The sequence below is a fragment of the Brachypodium distachyon genome, chromosome 5, assembly GCF_000005505.3.
Source record: "Brachypodium distachyon strain Bd21 chromosome 5, Brachypodium_distachyon_v3.0, whole genome shotgun sequence".
Taxonomy (NCBI): Eukaryota; Viridiplantae; Streptophyta; class Magnoliopsida; order Poales; family Poaceae; genus Brachypodium; species Brachypodium distachyon.
The window spans coordinates 17,746,194-17,762,041 of NC_016135.3; the positions used below are offsets into that span (position 1 = coordinate 17,746,194).

The 15,848-nt window shown below is 50.6% G+C and overlaps 1 protein-coding gene and 1 non-coding gene across 2 annotated transcripts; both read left to right on the plus strand.

Moving 5' to 3' along the window:
• Positions 1 to 8,721: 8,721 nt before the first annotated feature.
• Positions 8,722 to 15,820, plus strand: LOC100834156 (ankyrin repeat and KH domain-containing protein 1). Its single transcript, XM_003579977.4, has 4 exons — positions 8,722 to 9,171; positions 12,932 to 13,207; positions 13,733 to 13,870; positions 13,954 to 15,820. Exons 1-4 carry the CDS (start codon positions 8,839 to 8,841, stop codon positions 15,511 to 15,513), a joined length of 2,307 nt encoding a protein of 768 aa, XP_003580025.1. The 5' UTR covers positions 8,722 to 8,838; the 3' UTR covers positions 15,514 to 15,820.
• LOC112269641 lies at positions 13,426 to 13,548 on the plus strand. The gene has a single exon (XR_002961532.1). It is a non-coding gene; the product is annotated as a U6atac minor spliceosomal RNA (small nuclear RNA).
• Positions 15,821 to 15,848: the final 28 nt, after the last annotated feature.

Genomic DNA, 15,848 nt, shown 5'->3' on the forward strand with positions numbered 1-15,848 from the left:
TTGACCTTTGTATCTTGGTATTACATCTTGAACTGTGTGTGCTAGTGAGTCGATCCAGAGACTAGCACAAGTAAGCACAGAGATCGAACCCTGGTAAGGGGGAGGATCGCTTCAGATGGTATCAGACCAATGTGTTGCCTGTAGGAACGTGACCCTAGTTTGGATTAGGATAAGACAAGACCAAAGACCAAACCTTAGGATTATCTCTTATCCCTATCTGATCTATACATACATACATACATACATACATACATACATACATACATACATACATACATACATACATACATACATACATACATACATACATACATACATACATACATACATACATACATACATACATATATATATATGTATTTTATTCCTTATCCCTATTCATCTAAACCTTTGCATTTATATCTTGCATATGCATGACATGTTTATTGTTTTATCCCACATATACACCAAATAGTATGCTTATTACCACATATGCATGTTTATTATATTATACCACAGATGCATATTTTGATTTTTACACCATACACCACTATAATCATGTTGCCATATTGATCACATATTATTATGCATCCGATTTTATATTTACATTTCCACCATTGATATTAATGTTTACCACTTGATTCCAACTCTACCACTTTTATTTTATTTCTACTTACATTCGACCATTTGATCATGTTACTGATACCCCCTTATCTCCTTCTTTATTTTTTTTATTTTTTTTTCTATAGATGGGAAGCCCAACACCGTTCGGCAATGTACCGCCGTTCACCCGCGTCTACTACCCTTCCACGGATGACGACCAGCTGTTCAGTGCCCCTTTGGCGGCACTATGTGCGTTCCTCGACCTGCCTCCACCCAAGTTCAGAGGCCGAGTTGAGACCGCCGCACCCGAGGGATGGCAGCCACGGTGGGAGATCGAGGCGAAGATCCGGGGGCGTGAGATCGCGCCAGCTACGCCGGATATCACCTTCATCAGCCGCTACCCCACTTTTGAGCAGGGCCTTCAGTTCGCCATGCAGTGCGCCTTCGCACAGGTGTGCCGGGACTATCGGCACGAGTTCCCCGAGGACTCCCCCTTCCTTCTCTTTGGAAGGCGGAACCATGCATGCTCGGCAGTGGCTACTACCAACGACGAGGATGCAACCCCAGTGACGACCCACTTCGAGAACATGGAGATAAACACCGTGGACTTGCAGTCTTGTCTCGAGCACGAGATGACCAGGGCCGACCTAGCCGAGGAGCAGGTTGGTAATCTGATGGGAGAGAAGACCCAGTGGCTTGAGGACAAGGCCGTGTTGGAGAACACTGTCCTCAACATGGGAGACGCCATCGAGCAGCTGCAGTATGAGAGGGACCAGGCTCGCTACTACTGCGAGCAGTTCCAGGCGTTCATCGCAGCCGCAGCCGCAGCCGCAGCAGCACCAGCTGCTGCACCGGCACCAGACCAGGTCCCACCTCCACCACAGGATCAGGAGATGGAGCCTCAGGAGGAGGAGCCGACTGAGGAGGAGGAGCCCCAGGAGGTCCACGAGATGGACACCCCTGCTACAAACACCTGCTCCAGGATGAAGGCGAACGGGACCACACCGACAACCACACTCCTTAGATCTGTTGTTGCCTACCAGACTTTACCTTTTTTTTTCTAGTTATCGGTAGTGCGAGTTAGTCTTTGACCATACAATCTATGTGTATGGCAAAATAGGTCGATTGCTTTTTCCTCGTACTCTTTTCCTTATGGGCAATGTCCCACCATAAACAAGTGTGTTTTGTTATGATTTTTCGAAACCTTTTATGTTTGATGAGTGTATGATTGATATATGCTTGAGTTACTACCTTGTTTTGGGGGCTTAGTTATCCTTAGCTCTATTTTATCTGTTTCCTCATCTATACTACCCTAAACAGATGCCTCCGAGACGCCGGAACCCCGCCAACAACGTTGAGGCTAACAATGCCGAAGCTGACAGAAACGCTGCCATCATGCAACATTTATTGGCTGCCCAGACCCAATTCTTTCAGATGATTACACAGCAGTTAGCCAACAACAATGCCAACCACCAGCAGAACCCCAACAACAACCAGCAGCACCACCCACCTCAAGTGGACATGTTGACAAGGTTTCTGCGCTTGCGCCCACCCACCTTCTCCAGCTCACCAGAGCCAATCGTGGCAGACGACTGGCTCCGCTCTGTGAACAAGAACTTGGTAACCATCAACTGCACCGAGGAGGAAAAAGTTTGGTTTGCAGCCCATCTGTTGGAAGGACCAGCTGCATCATGGTGGGAGAACTACCAGATCACCACCCCTATTGAGCATGTCACATGGGATATGTTCCAAGAAGCCTTCCGCACCGCCCACATCTCGGCGGGGGTGCTTAATCTGAAGAAGAAAGAGTTTCTACGACTCAGACAAGGTAGTCGCACAGTGGTCGAGTTCATCGACCAGTTCCACAGTCTCGCCCGCTATGCGCCGGACGAGGTGAACACGGATGCCAAGCGCCGAGAGAAGTTCTTGGATGCGCTGAACGATGAGCTCTCCATTCAATTGGCCGTTGCTTACACACCTACCTACCAATCGCTCATTGACAAGGCGATTGTGTTGGAGAACAAGCTCCATCAGATGGAGAACCGCAAGAGGAGACTTCACCAGGGAGGCTCTCACGCGGGGCCGCATCAAAAGCCGCGCATCATTCAGGACGGCAGCGGCAGTTCATCTGTGCATAGGACCGGAGGCCACAATGACAGACGCATTGGAGGCTATGTCATCAAAACCGTCATACCGGGAGCAACAGCAGCAACAAGCACCAGCATCACCAGCACCAGCAGCAACGCCCGAGGCACCATAACGGGAATGGTAACCACAATGGAGGTGGAAACCAAGGTGGCAATGGAAAGGGCCACACCAACGGCAATGGAGCCGGACAGAACCGCAACCCTGGCAGGGACATGAGCCAGGTGGAGTGTTTCAAGTGCCACAAGATGAGGCACTACTCCAACGATTGTCCGGAGAGATTTGGACGTATATTAGTCTAGGCCTGAGCGTGCATGCCACTTGATCTGCCTAGCTAGCTTAACTAAAGCTACTAGCCTAGGCCGGTCGAAAGGAGCATGCAGTTAAAGCTAAACTAAGCCGGTGAGTTGACCTCAAGTGGTTGTTGCCTCCGGCCGGACACAAGAACCAAAGCGGATCTAAAAGGATCCGTTTCCCAGCAAGAGTTGACGCGTGCCGGTTTTCTGACCCAGCACAGCAGCGCTGCAGAAAACTCAGAATCCTTTTGTTACATCAGATACCTGCCCTTTTATTAGTCATCTTCCACTTTCTACTGACGCTCCGTGCTCGATTAATCTGCTTCGGTGGTTATAATTACCAGCCTGTACCTTGGAGCAATTCTAACGGGATCTCTCAAATTTTGTCTTAAAATATTATTTTTTTAAGAGCAAGTGGACATATGTCTTTTCCATGTCCACCTTATCACCCAACCACATCTCTCAAATTTATCTCCCAAATTAAATTTTCTTTCACTTTATCCTTTCTGCTCTCTTTTTCAAATTTTTTTTTCCTTTCCCATCTCTTGTTGTGAGGCTGGGGCGGACAAAAAAGAACACCGGATGATATCCGGACATCCCAAACCTTCCCGAAATTTGAGACAAGTTTAGGGATGTGTCCGAACAAACATATCATTTTGTCCGTTTAGGGGATGTCATTGGGAGATGATTTTGGGGGCAAAATGCTCATATCCCTTAAATAGGACATTTGTGATAGCTTTAGCGGATGCCATTGGAGATGCTCTTAGGGCATCTCTAAGGGCACCCCCAAGTCCTTCCCATTTGTCCAAATCTGTCCATATAGGGATTTATGAACAAAATACATAACCCAATGAGAACCTCCATTTGTTCAAAAATGGTCAACACCCCATTTCTTCCCAAATTTGGGGAGGGTATGGGGAATCCCCATTTGTGCAAAACTCATTTAAATCTTGTCCATTTTTTTTGATACACATGTCAAAGACTCATAAAGAGATAAATGGAGACTTACCATTGAACAACTTAATATTTTGTTTAAACTCATTTATCCAAAGACTCCCAAATAGACAAACGGGAATACAAATGGGTTCTCATTGGAGATGCCCTTAGTGCCAATCGATCGAGCTTTATTTGTTCCTCCCTTGCTCTCTGGCCCTCTTCCAGTATCACATCACGCACACAACGAAGCGAAACAGAACAAAAGAAGGCAGTGGTCACAGACGTAGTACGTACTCCGTATGTTAGGTGTGCCGAGGCAGTAGGCAATGCAACTTTTTTTCTTCTTTCTTTTCTTCTTTTTCTCCCCTCCTTTGCTTTGGTGCGGCGCGGATCTGATCACGACGGGAATATCTTTGCAGGGGGGGCGAAGGAAAAATAAAAAGGGGTTGGCAGCGCTGTGGATGGGTACGGCCGGAGCCAAGGCTTTGTCTCTTAGTGCAATTGGCGCACATGCGCACATTCCTAAGACTGTGATCTCAACCTAGCTAAGCTAGCTCAGTAGATATAAACTATCTCATTGCTACTATGTTAGCCGCAATTTGCTCAAATGTAGTTAATTTGGTTTCTAACCGTATTTTTAGCATTTTAATCGCAGATTTTTCTTATAAAAATGCGTCAAATATTTTTACCAACACGAGTATATTCAACACTTTTAAAATGCCACGAATATAAATTTAACGCGTTTTTAAGCCAAATTGACGCACTTTGGATGCGACCGGTTATCTACCATGACGTAATATCATACTCCCTCTGATCCTAAATTCTTGACTAAAATTTGCTCAAATATGAATGTATCTATTCTAAAAACATGTCTAGATACATGTAATATTTCGACAACAATTTAAAATCGGAGAGAGTAGCATTAAGCAAGTGGGCTCACACTTAATTGATGCTATTAATTGCTAAATAGCTTAACAAACCATCCGATACGGTTGCATGATGCATAATGCAGTACCACTAGTACAATAGGGGAGCGGCCAGCGGCGGCCACTACATGCAACATAGGAGCATGACATTACTATATTGCAGGCATGTGGGCGACTTGTATATATATATATCCAAGGTTTATTTAACCGCCTTCCTTGGATTATCGGGTCGCGTTGGTGGTGTGTGCAGAGGCCAGAGAGTAGAGGACGACGTTGGCAAGTGTATATGTACGTGACAAGTTGACAGTTGGATGCCATGCACGGGACGCAAGTTGCCCGGGGTGGTTTCCCGTCGAAAGGACGGGGCGAACGTACCCCCTGCAGAGCTCGTTGCATGCATGCATTATGCATGACACTTGTACCGTCTAGTGCATCGTGGGGCTTTGCATTCTTTTTCTGGAGATCGATCATGTACTCATGTGTTTGCATGCATGCAAACGTACGAGGTACGACGGGATGTCACGTGATAAAAGAGCTAGCCAAGCCATCTGTTCTCAAAAATCATGATCACCAACAAAAGAAAAACGTACAGAACAGTTGTTAAGGCAAAGAATGAAAGAAAGAAAATACGAGAACGAGGAGCAGCGCATGAGTGTAGGGATACCTTACACACGACCAACACCGCCGTATCTTTGCTTGCCTATTGCAGTGCAGGCGATCAATTTCTGTTTTCGGCATCGATCAGTGTTGACATTTCCTCTCGATGCCGATGGACCACGACCACAAAGGCCAGGAGGCAGGGGGAGCCAGTCAGCCAGAGCTGACGTGCAGACTGCGGAGCGAGTGATCGATGCAAAACATAAAACGCATCCAGATGGCTGCGCCTGCTGCCTGCACGGTACGGTACTGCTCCGTGCTCACGACCCACGCCGACACACACGCTGACACCTGACGGAGTAGTACTAAACTAATAAAACGGGGGCAAAGAAGAGGTCCACGTTCAGGATGGCGATGAATATCCAGACTATGAATTGTGGACATGGATAGTGTTTTCAATTGATGAATATTCGCACATGGATACTCGTCAATTCGTGAAGCGGTCACGGATATCATATTTGATCCATTGATATCCATGAATACCCGGTATTTATTAAAATAAATAAATTACGGACATGTGGATCCACTATTCAATAGATGTATCTTTCGTTACTGCAATAAAGTACTCCCTCCGTCACGAAATAATCCCTCCGTCACGAAATAAGCGACGTGGATTTGTATTATTATTTTAAGCAGGAATATCTTATTTTTGGATTATTATTATTTTTGTTAAACACAAAGTAATATATATGTCTAGTAATCCAAATAACTTTCGCACAGTTATGCATATGATTTTTTTCGTGTAAACTCCGTCACACCTTCAAATTTATTCTGGGTCCATCACAAATTTGAGTCACTTATTGAACGGATGGAATATATTGCATGGATATGGATAATCCATGGATACCCGAATACTTGGTGGATATGGATGTGGATATTGTTTTGCATCCACGAATATTTTCGTGGACGGATAGTTGGTCTGACGGTGGATATGATATGGATTTGGTTGGCCCGGCCATACCCGCCCCGTTGCCATCCTTCCCATAAAAAAAAAATACGTAGAAGAGACACGAGAAATGGGACGATACTCTTCCGTAAAACACACCGAGACGAGAGTGGAGAGCTAGCATAAAGAAAAATCTGTGGCGGCAGCTTTTGCCTGCACAAATTGTTTGGTAGAGCCCCGGCAGCGTGGAGGGAAGAGAGAGGGGGCTTCCTTTGCGCCGGCGGAAGCGCCGGCAGCGGCTTTCTCGGGGGCAACGAGACCAACCAAACGCCAAAACGACCCCAGCGCGCTGCGAGACCAGAGCGGCTAGCCGAGCCCGAGCCGCGGGCTACGCAGCCGAATACTGGAGCCGTGGGAACAGACCGACCGACCGACCCGTTCGGCTAGCTCTGGCTGCACGGCGTACTTGTTGCGACTAGTCCACGCACGTACGTAGCAGTACGACGTTTTATTTCTGTTCTGCAATCTGCAACAACACGTCCCTCTGTTGCGCACACACCAGCATTCAAGCACGCCAAGCCAAATCCTGGTAGGCCCCCTCAAAATTTCTTCAGAATCTTTTGTGCGAACGCCATGCATGCATGTGTTTGAGGCGTTCGCTTTTAAGCCTTCTTTTTGGGGAGATCGATGAGATTTTTAATCCCCCGGCCTGCATGCATCACGTCGCCAAATCGATCCGGTAAAACGTAAACCGTATCCGTGGGCACGTTATCGATTCCATGCCGGGCTTGCATGTACATCCGTCGATCGAGTACGTTCGTCCTGACGATTTGCAGTGTACAATAAATTTACCTCTTGTCTCCAATCAATTCCTATGTACTACACACGGTACGCCCTACGACCCCTATACTAGCCGGCGCGGCTAGCCATAGACCGTCTTACGCTAGCATGCATGCTACACATACGTACCACTCGTTGCATTAGCAAGAAAAGAGTACTCGCGAGAAAAGGAAGTACACGTACGGGCCCGGCCGGCCGGACTAACTGGCCGATGAGCTTTTACCGTGACGACACAGTACGTACGTATTGACGTACGTATATACAATCTCAGAATACGGCCGACTTCGTCAATCAATCATGCGGTATAACAGCAGACTAGCTAGATGTACGCCAGCTGACAGTAGTAGAGACGGGACCTAGTCCGACTTGTCATCACAACACAAAAGCATCCGATCACGTAACAAATGACTCGATAAAAGGACAGATCACAGATCGATCGAAGCATGTATGCATGCAGCCTCCTGATTTGGGACTGTAGCATCCAGCAAGTACTGGTGTACAGTGTACCACGTCTTCTTCGTCCGGTAATCAAGGCTTTTTACCCCTGTAAATAAGTTAATCGGTGGCGGCAGTGTCACCTTCTTATCTTCTCCTACTGTGAAAAGAAAATTTCTTGCTGGCCTCTTTCTTCTTGAAAAAGTTAAATCTGTTGCCATGGACTGAAATTGTGGTGATATTTGTCACCAAATTAAAGTTGAAATAAAGTACTCCCAGACCGGTACGACGTGTCTCAAATTTGTCCAAATACGGATGTATTTATGTGTAAAAAGTGTCTAGATACATGTAATATTTCGACAAGTAATTCTAGAGGGAGTAATAGCAATGCAACTAAAATATATGTACTCGATCCTTCCGTTTTTAACTTTTTATATATGTGACATATTTAGTTATTTTACCAACTATTTGACCAACTATTTATTAACATAGTACGTAACTTATGTGATCGACATAAATTTGATATTATTGTATTCGTATTAAAATTTTATTTATTTATGGTTATATTTTTCATCATATCAGTCACACGTTAAAAAAGTAATTTTTAGCCAAAGAATCGATCAAAAGAAATAGAATATGTTTTACATTTTTGGAACCGACAGAGTAGTAGTGATTTTTTTAGTTCAATTTAGCTGTAGAGAGCTGTCTAATTTATTTATTTTTAATAGCAAGGCACAAATATTGGAGTAGCTATTATCACGAAAACAAGAAAAGAAAAATCTTAGCCAACTGGCTGCTGAGCCGGAGCCGGAGCTGCAGACGGAGCCGCCAGAGGAGCGTGCGGTACTCATGGCCGCTCACGCCCACTGTATGAGCAGTGGGGCTCAACGCTCCACCACCACATCCATCCCACTTACCCGTGGACCCCGCAGCCTTCCACCGCGTGGTTACTTCGCCTCGCATATCGTCCCGAGACCCGACTCGAGAGCCCCCACTTATATATGATGCCTTCCCGAGCTCCCGTCGCGCCCTCCTCTTTCAAGCCTCCCCCACAAAAAACACACAGGCAAGGAGAGATCGAATCATCGAAGCAGAGGAGAGCTCTGCTCGGGGTCGCGACAAAAAGCTTTCCAGAATGGCGGTGCTGCTGCGCCCGGCGGCGATCGCCGGCGGCCGGCAGGTGTGGCCGGTGGCGGAGGAGGCCGGCGAGGCGGACGCGTCGCAGCGGCTCGTGGAGGCGGTGGCGCGCGGCGACGCGAGGGAGGCCGGCGAGCTGCTCGCGTCCGGGCGCGCCGACGTGAACTACGCCGGCGTGGTCTGGCTCGACGCGCGGCGGGTGGCGGAGGCGGCGCTGCGGGAGGGCGCCGCCGCCGAGCTGCGCGCCTCGCGCGAGGAGATCCGCGCCGACGTCTCGCCGCTCTTCCTCGCCGCCGGCAACGGGGACGTCGCGCTCGTCCGCGCGCTGCTCGTGAGTGCTCCTTTCCTTAATCCTCATCCTGCTGCTGACCTCTGCTCACGCGATCCCTCCCTGCTCTGTTTTTTTGTTTGGGAGTTTGCTCTGCTGCTGCGTAACGTTTGTTTCTGCGCGTTGGATGCATCCGTTTGCTTTGCTGTGGGCGGTTTGAGAAACGGAGACAACGTTTGTTGAGGAATCCTCTCCTTCCGCCCGCCTTCACCACCTGAAAATTTCGGATAGTTTCGTTGAGAATTTGTATCGATTTGGCGAGCACGAAGGCTTGTTTTTCTTCTCCTTTTTAGTTTTGGAATGGAAGCATTCCGGGCTAGTGCCTCCCGAATTTTGAAGTGCTATAGGCCTAGCCGTAGGGTGGACCTTAGCGCCAATCCTCTCCTCCAACAACATTCGCTTTACCGACTCAGCGAGGATTTTTCGAATGGACTGAGCGGGCGCTGCCAACTCCAAAAGTACAACCCATCCGTATCTCATTTCTACATCTGATAGATAGAAGGATGGTTGGTTATCTACTTCCATTCGAAATGGAAATCTTCACGGTTGCCTGGGGGAGTACCTCTTTTATCCTTGTGCCCATCATTGTTCAATGTACTGTGCAGATGCACGCGTTGGACACATCTTACCTTTATTTTGCTAATAGTACTAATTAGAGAATGCATGCCAGCTCCCCTATCAGTAACGCTATTGGCACCTTGTATGTGTTAATCACTCCCTGTATGTGTTAATCACTCCCTGTCCTGCAAGATTAGATGTAAGGCTAGTTATGATGAGATATTTTTTCCAAATAAGTAGTTCCATTCCAGACCCAATTATGTTTCTAGAAGAGGGGCTACCAATACCAAGTACCAACCCGCATGGCCGGCTGCATTGGGGACCATGCTTCGCCTTGCAGTTCCGCTTTAATGAGTGTACGGACATATCTGTTCTCTTGCCATGATAGAAATTGTGAACAGAAATGGGGGTTTAGGCAGGGAAGCTTCCTGGGCACGCCTTCAGTGTCCTAGGCATACGTGCATGCATCGAATCGAGGCCCATGTACATACTCTACTGTACATACATACGGACATACGGTCTTAGGGTATGTATACCCCACCACAGTTTTTTTTTTTTGCCTATGTAGTAAATGGTGGCTTTGGTATAGCTGTCTCTCCCTGCTGTTCCATCAATGCTGGTCTAGAAAGCAGAGCGTGTGATTTAGGCCGTACTGCTGTGAGCACTATACTGCCTCGCAGGAGAGAGCAATGGAGAGTATTTTAGCCTTTTAGTTAGAGGATCGGGGGACAAGGGTAGATGGTTTTGACTTTAACCCTGACCCATCCTTGCCTTGTTTACTGCTGCCAATGATAATATTAATGGATCAACGCTTTGTTAAGAACAGAGGCACAAACAGCTCAACGCTTTGGTCGAAACCAATATATTCCCTTCCCTCATGAGCGCGGTTGGGGGTCGGATCACGTGACCTGCTCAGGGCCCCGTCCACTCCATCTCTCCAGAGTACTCAAGCCTGCATCTGTGTCTTTGTCTTGTGTAGTGTACACTCCAGTAAATCCCTCAGATTTGGTGGATCCTATGGTACTTTGCCTTGGCTTTTGGTTGCCACCTGGCCCCTAATCAGTTATAATCACCCCTTCTAGCCTCACATGTCCTTCACGCTTGACCATGCAACATCACTACTACCAAGTAATTAACCGCTGCCGGAGCTGGAAAACCACCCCATCTCTGTACCGTCGTGGCGGGCCTTGTGTAGCATGGCGGGGGCAGGCCGTGTGATCCACCGGTGTCATGGGACGAGCCATGCCAATTGAATGGGACTGGCAGGGGAGTAGGTCGCGATGGCTTTTGCCATGGACGGGGCGGAGCATAGCATGCGCCCTGGCCGCGGCCATGCATGCAGATCGAGCACGGCGCATGTACCGGCACTTTTCGCTGATCTCTGCCAAGGCCAATAAATGCCTTCGCCAAGGACAGCAGCAGCCTCGTGGCCGTGGACGTGCCCTTTGCCCCCAGAACAACAAACACATGCTGCGGCTAGCTTGCATCTCATTTGCTTGGAGCTCTTTGCTTGGCTGGCTATCATGAGAATGGGATGCAGCCGTGCATCATGCTGTACCTTCCCCGTCTCAGTCTGCTTGGTCTCCAGGGCCGGACAATTAGGACTGAACCTGTGTTCCCTAAGCCTGAAAATCGATCCCAAAACCCCTGAAACCAGTCAGCAAAATCCGAACTGATCTTGGCCAGGATTGGTTTATGCCTGCAATTAGCAACATTGGCACGGAGATCTCACTCTGCAGTCAGCCGAACCACATGATCTGCATCTGCCGTCTGCACAGGGGAGTTGAGACTTGAGGCCAGTCGTGGCTGGACGGTGCTCCAATACGTCCAAACCGCACCAGCTGTATTTGATGATCACGCCATGAAATCACCTCCTTCAGCCCCAAGCCGGCAAGTGGGCCCAGTAGGCGATCCTTCTCCACGGCAGCGCCAACAAGGGACTACTCCTCGCCATTAAAGGCACCAACGCATGTGTCACAGAGAACCGTCCCAGTGCACTGCATCACATGCATGATCGCATCGCTCTGCCTCGCCTCTGCATGCGTCTGTATGCCCCCTCCCTGAGCTGCTGAGCCTGTACGGGAAGGGGGGGTAGGGAGGAAGTATATTGGTACGGAGAGCTCACTCACTCCCGTATCATGCCGTCTTCTTTGTCCTGTAGCCATCTGCTGCCCCCTCTGCCATCCGCCAGCTGTTCCCCTCTCCCTCTCGTGGCTTCGCTTGCTTAGCTACACGCACGGCGCCCATGCACAGCCGCGGGCACGTCCTTCACTGCCCTGCCGCGCATCGGCGCCTGCCTCTCCTCGTGTTTCCTGGCCTTTCCCTACTGTTCGTGGATTGGGCGCCCCAGTGGGATATTGATGGTGACATGGGGAGACCATGTACTGTTAGGAAACATCACCTCGACTGAGTGCACCAGTGCGACAGGCTATTTATCATAGTGCGTTGGAGACTTCGAGTGTGGATTTTTATTGCGAGTTCTTGGTTGATGATGGATCTTGTTACAGTAGGAAAGGATGGTTAAAACTGGACAGAGTATGGATCCTGATGTGACTTTGGTGATAGCATCATGCGATCTTACAGCCCGTATATTCTTTTTAGCTGCTGTGTCCATCTTTTACAGTTACTAGGTTGAGCCGACACTGATAGTGTCAGTTTAGCCACGCCTAAAGATTTTCATATCTTGATGAATAGCGCAATATAGCTAGTTAGCATCATCCTGTAGAAATTTGACCAGATTCCTTCCTCCAGTAGGAGGCCCCTTCTGTCTCTTTCTTAAATGAATCCTGGCATAGTGCAAGTGCGACAGTACTTGCACAGGCCGGCTCACCGGCCACTCCATTGGTCACCACATCACCGACCTGATCAGACGGCCAGACACAGTAGTAGCAGCGACATTTGCTGCTCGGCCAGCTATGGTTCCGAGTCCCGATGGTCATTGCCCGTGCCCTGTTCTGTGCAGTCAGAGCGAAAGTAGGGCTCACGTACATTTTGTTTCCAAGGATTCTGGTGCCTTCAAGAACATTTTTCGTTCCATCTATGATAAGACATCAACTTGAATACTGTGTTTATTAGACTGTTGCATTTTGTGTTTAGTTGCAAGAAATGTTCGTTCGCGTTTACTGAAGAATTAATCTGGCTTGATCCTCACCCGTTAATTTACACGTCTCTGATCGATGGTTCATCTGTTTTTGTCTGTGTGCAGGCGAAGGGCGCGGACGTGAACGGCAAGGTGTTCCGTGGGTACCCGACGACGGCCGCGGCGAGGGAGGGGCGCGCGGAGGTGGCGGAGTTGCTGGTGCGCGCGGGGGCGTCGCAGCCGGCCTGCGAGGAGGCCATCGTGGAGGCTGCGCTGCAGGGCCAGGCTGCCCTGGCCGCCATCTTCATGTGCTCCGACCTCGTCCGCCCGCGCGTCGCCGTGCACGCGCTCGTGTCCGCCGCCGCCCGAGGCTTCGTCGACGTGGTCGACACGCTCGTCGAGGTACAGCCACGATTTGCTCGATTCCTTCTGGGCCTTGGTCGCCACTAGCGGGTGGGAGGGATTAGCCATGGGCCTGGGCTGCAACTAGTTCTCCTTTTTTGACACTTGGGCTGCAACTCGTTACTCTCCCGTCCTGAGGCAGATCGTGGTTTAGTCCCACCTCGGTACTTCAGTTATGTTTCGACCAGTTTATAAGATGAAGCCGCAACTCAGCTACTGTGTTCGTAAAAAGGAGAGACGGTTGGCATCTCCCCTGACAGGGACGGGAACGGTCTTCGGACTTTCCTCTAGCACATTGCGGTTAAGGCTACCCGCTTCGGCGGATCTTACCCAAATTTTTTGGCCATTTTTTACTCTAGCACAGATTTAAATAATTCACTCTGTAGCAAAAGGTTTATGCCAGGAATAACTCATTTTGGCTTGAAGTTTATACACAAAGATAATTTAGTTGTTCTGGCTCGAATTTTCAGGCATTGTTGCTACTCCAAAATCCCGGCTCCCAACTAATTCCTCTTCTCTTGACAGTGTGGAGCAGATACTAACACGACGTCCCGGGTGCTTCTGCGGTCTCTGAAACCCTCGCTGCATCTCAATGTCGACTGCACAGCGCTCTTCGCCGCAATCGTGAGTCGGCAAGTCGCCGTCGTTCGTCAGCTTCTTCAGGTACACATCATAGGCAGCCATACATATACGTACACTCTGCTTTAGCAACCGACGATTTTTGACACCATCTTACTCTTGTCCAGATTGGCGTAAAGAAGGATTCCAAGGTGAGGCTGGGAGCGTGGTCCTGGGACGCGGCCACCGGCGAGGAGCTGCGCGTCGGCGCCGGCCTCGCGGAGCCCTACGACGTGGCCTGGTGCGCCGTGGAGTACTACGAATCTACCGGCTCCATCCTCCGCTTGCTCCTCCAGAACGGGTACTCCTCCGGCGCCACGCACCTTGGCCGGACGCTGCTCCACCACGCCATCCTCTGCGGGAGCGTCGGCGCCGTCGAGACGCTCCTGGCGGCTGGTGTGGACTGCGAGGCTCCCGTGAAGACGTCCAGGAGCACCAGGTCCAGGCCGGTCCACATGGCCGCGCGCCTCGGCCAGCCGGAGATCTTGCAGATGCTGATGGACATGGGCTGCGACGTCAACGCGAGGGGGGAGGCTGGCGATGTCGCTGTCATCCTAGCCTCCCGCCACAAGCGCGAGGATTGCCTCAGGGTCCTCGTGTCCGCCGGAGCAGACCTCGCGCTGTTGAACTCGGCCGGCGAATCCGCGGCTTCCGTAGCTTCTTCTGCAGGATGGAAGACGGGCTTTGAACGTGCCGTTCTTGCTGCGATTCGGTCTGGGATCGTCCCTCTGTCCAGCGACCCAAACGTGTTCTCGCCGATGATGTTCGCGGCGAGCTGCGGTGATGCCGCTTCGTTCGAGGTGCTGATGGCTCAGCCGGACGTGGACGTGGACGAGCAGGATGCCGACGGGTGCTCGCCCATGATGGTTGCCGCCATGGAGGGCAACGTTGACGCCTTCCGTGCCTTGGTCTTCGCAGGCGCCAACGTGAAGCTGAGCAACAAGCGCGGCGAGACGGCCATTGGGCTGGCACAGCTGAGCAAGAAGAGGGACCTGTTCGAGCAGGTCATGCTAGAGTTCGCCCTGGAAAAGGGCATGCCCGCCGGAGGCTTCTACGCCCTGCACTGCGCTTCCCGGCGTGGTGACGCCGCTGCGGTGCACCACCTGGCGAGCACGGGCTACGACGTCAACATCCCAGACGGCGACGGCTACACCCCTCTCATGCTGGCGGCCAGAGAAGGCCACGCGGCCGTGTGCGAGCTCCTCATCTCCCACGGCGCCAGGTGCGACATCAAGACCACGCGGGGCGAGACGGCGCTATCCATGGCGCGGGCGGCGCTGGCCACGGCACCCTTCAACAAGGCTGAGGACGTGATCATGGACGAGCTGGGCCGGCAGCTGGTCCTCCAGGGCGCGCACGTGGCAAAGCACACCAAGGGCGGGCGCGGGAGGCCGCACGGCAAGTCTCTGCGGATGGTCGCCGCCATCGGCGTGCTCCGGTGGGGCGGATCGAGCCGGCGCAACGTGATGTGCAAGGAAGCCGAGGTCGGTGGCAGCTCGGCGTTCCAGAGGCACCGACAGCGGAAGGGCCGCGGCAACGACGCCTACACGCCCGGGCTGTTCCGCGTCGTGACGACGACAGGGAAGGAGTTTCACTTCGTGTGTCAGGGCGGTGAGGAGGAAGCGGAGCTGTGGGTGCGGGGCATCAGGGCGCTGACCAGGGCCGTGTTCGGCAAGCGGGGGAATTAGGTAGTGTCATGGTGGTGCCTTTGCTCTCTCTCCGTAGGCGTCGGTAGTTTGCAGCAAGCGTGCCTGTAAAGTGTAGGGGACGTAGAGCGGGTGATGCGTGGAGTGGGTGTGCTGGCCTTCAGCTCGAAGGCTTTTGCCAAGTCGCCATGATGTTTTTGGTTCAGGGCCTGGGGTTTGTATATAGCTCTTGCATGGAAGTTTTCTTCGCTAAGTTGCTTTAGCTACTTGTAGCGGCCTTCACTCTGAATTTCTCTCGACATGTTAGAAGTTCGCCATTTCACCTGTTTCGTTTCTGGAGCGTTCTTCATTCCTCCTTTTCAATATTCTTTGGAAAT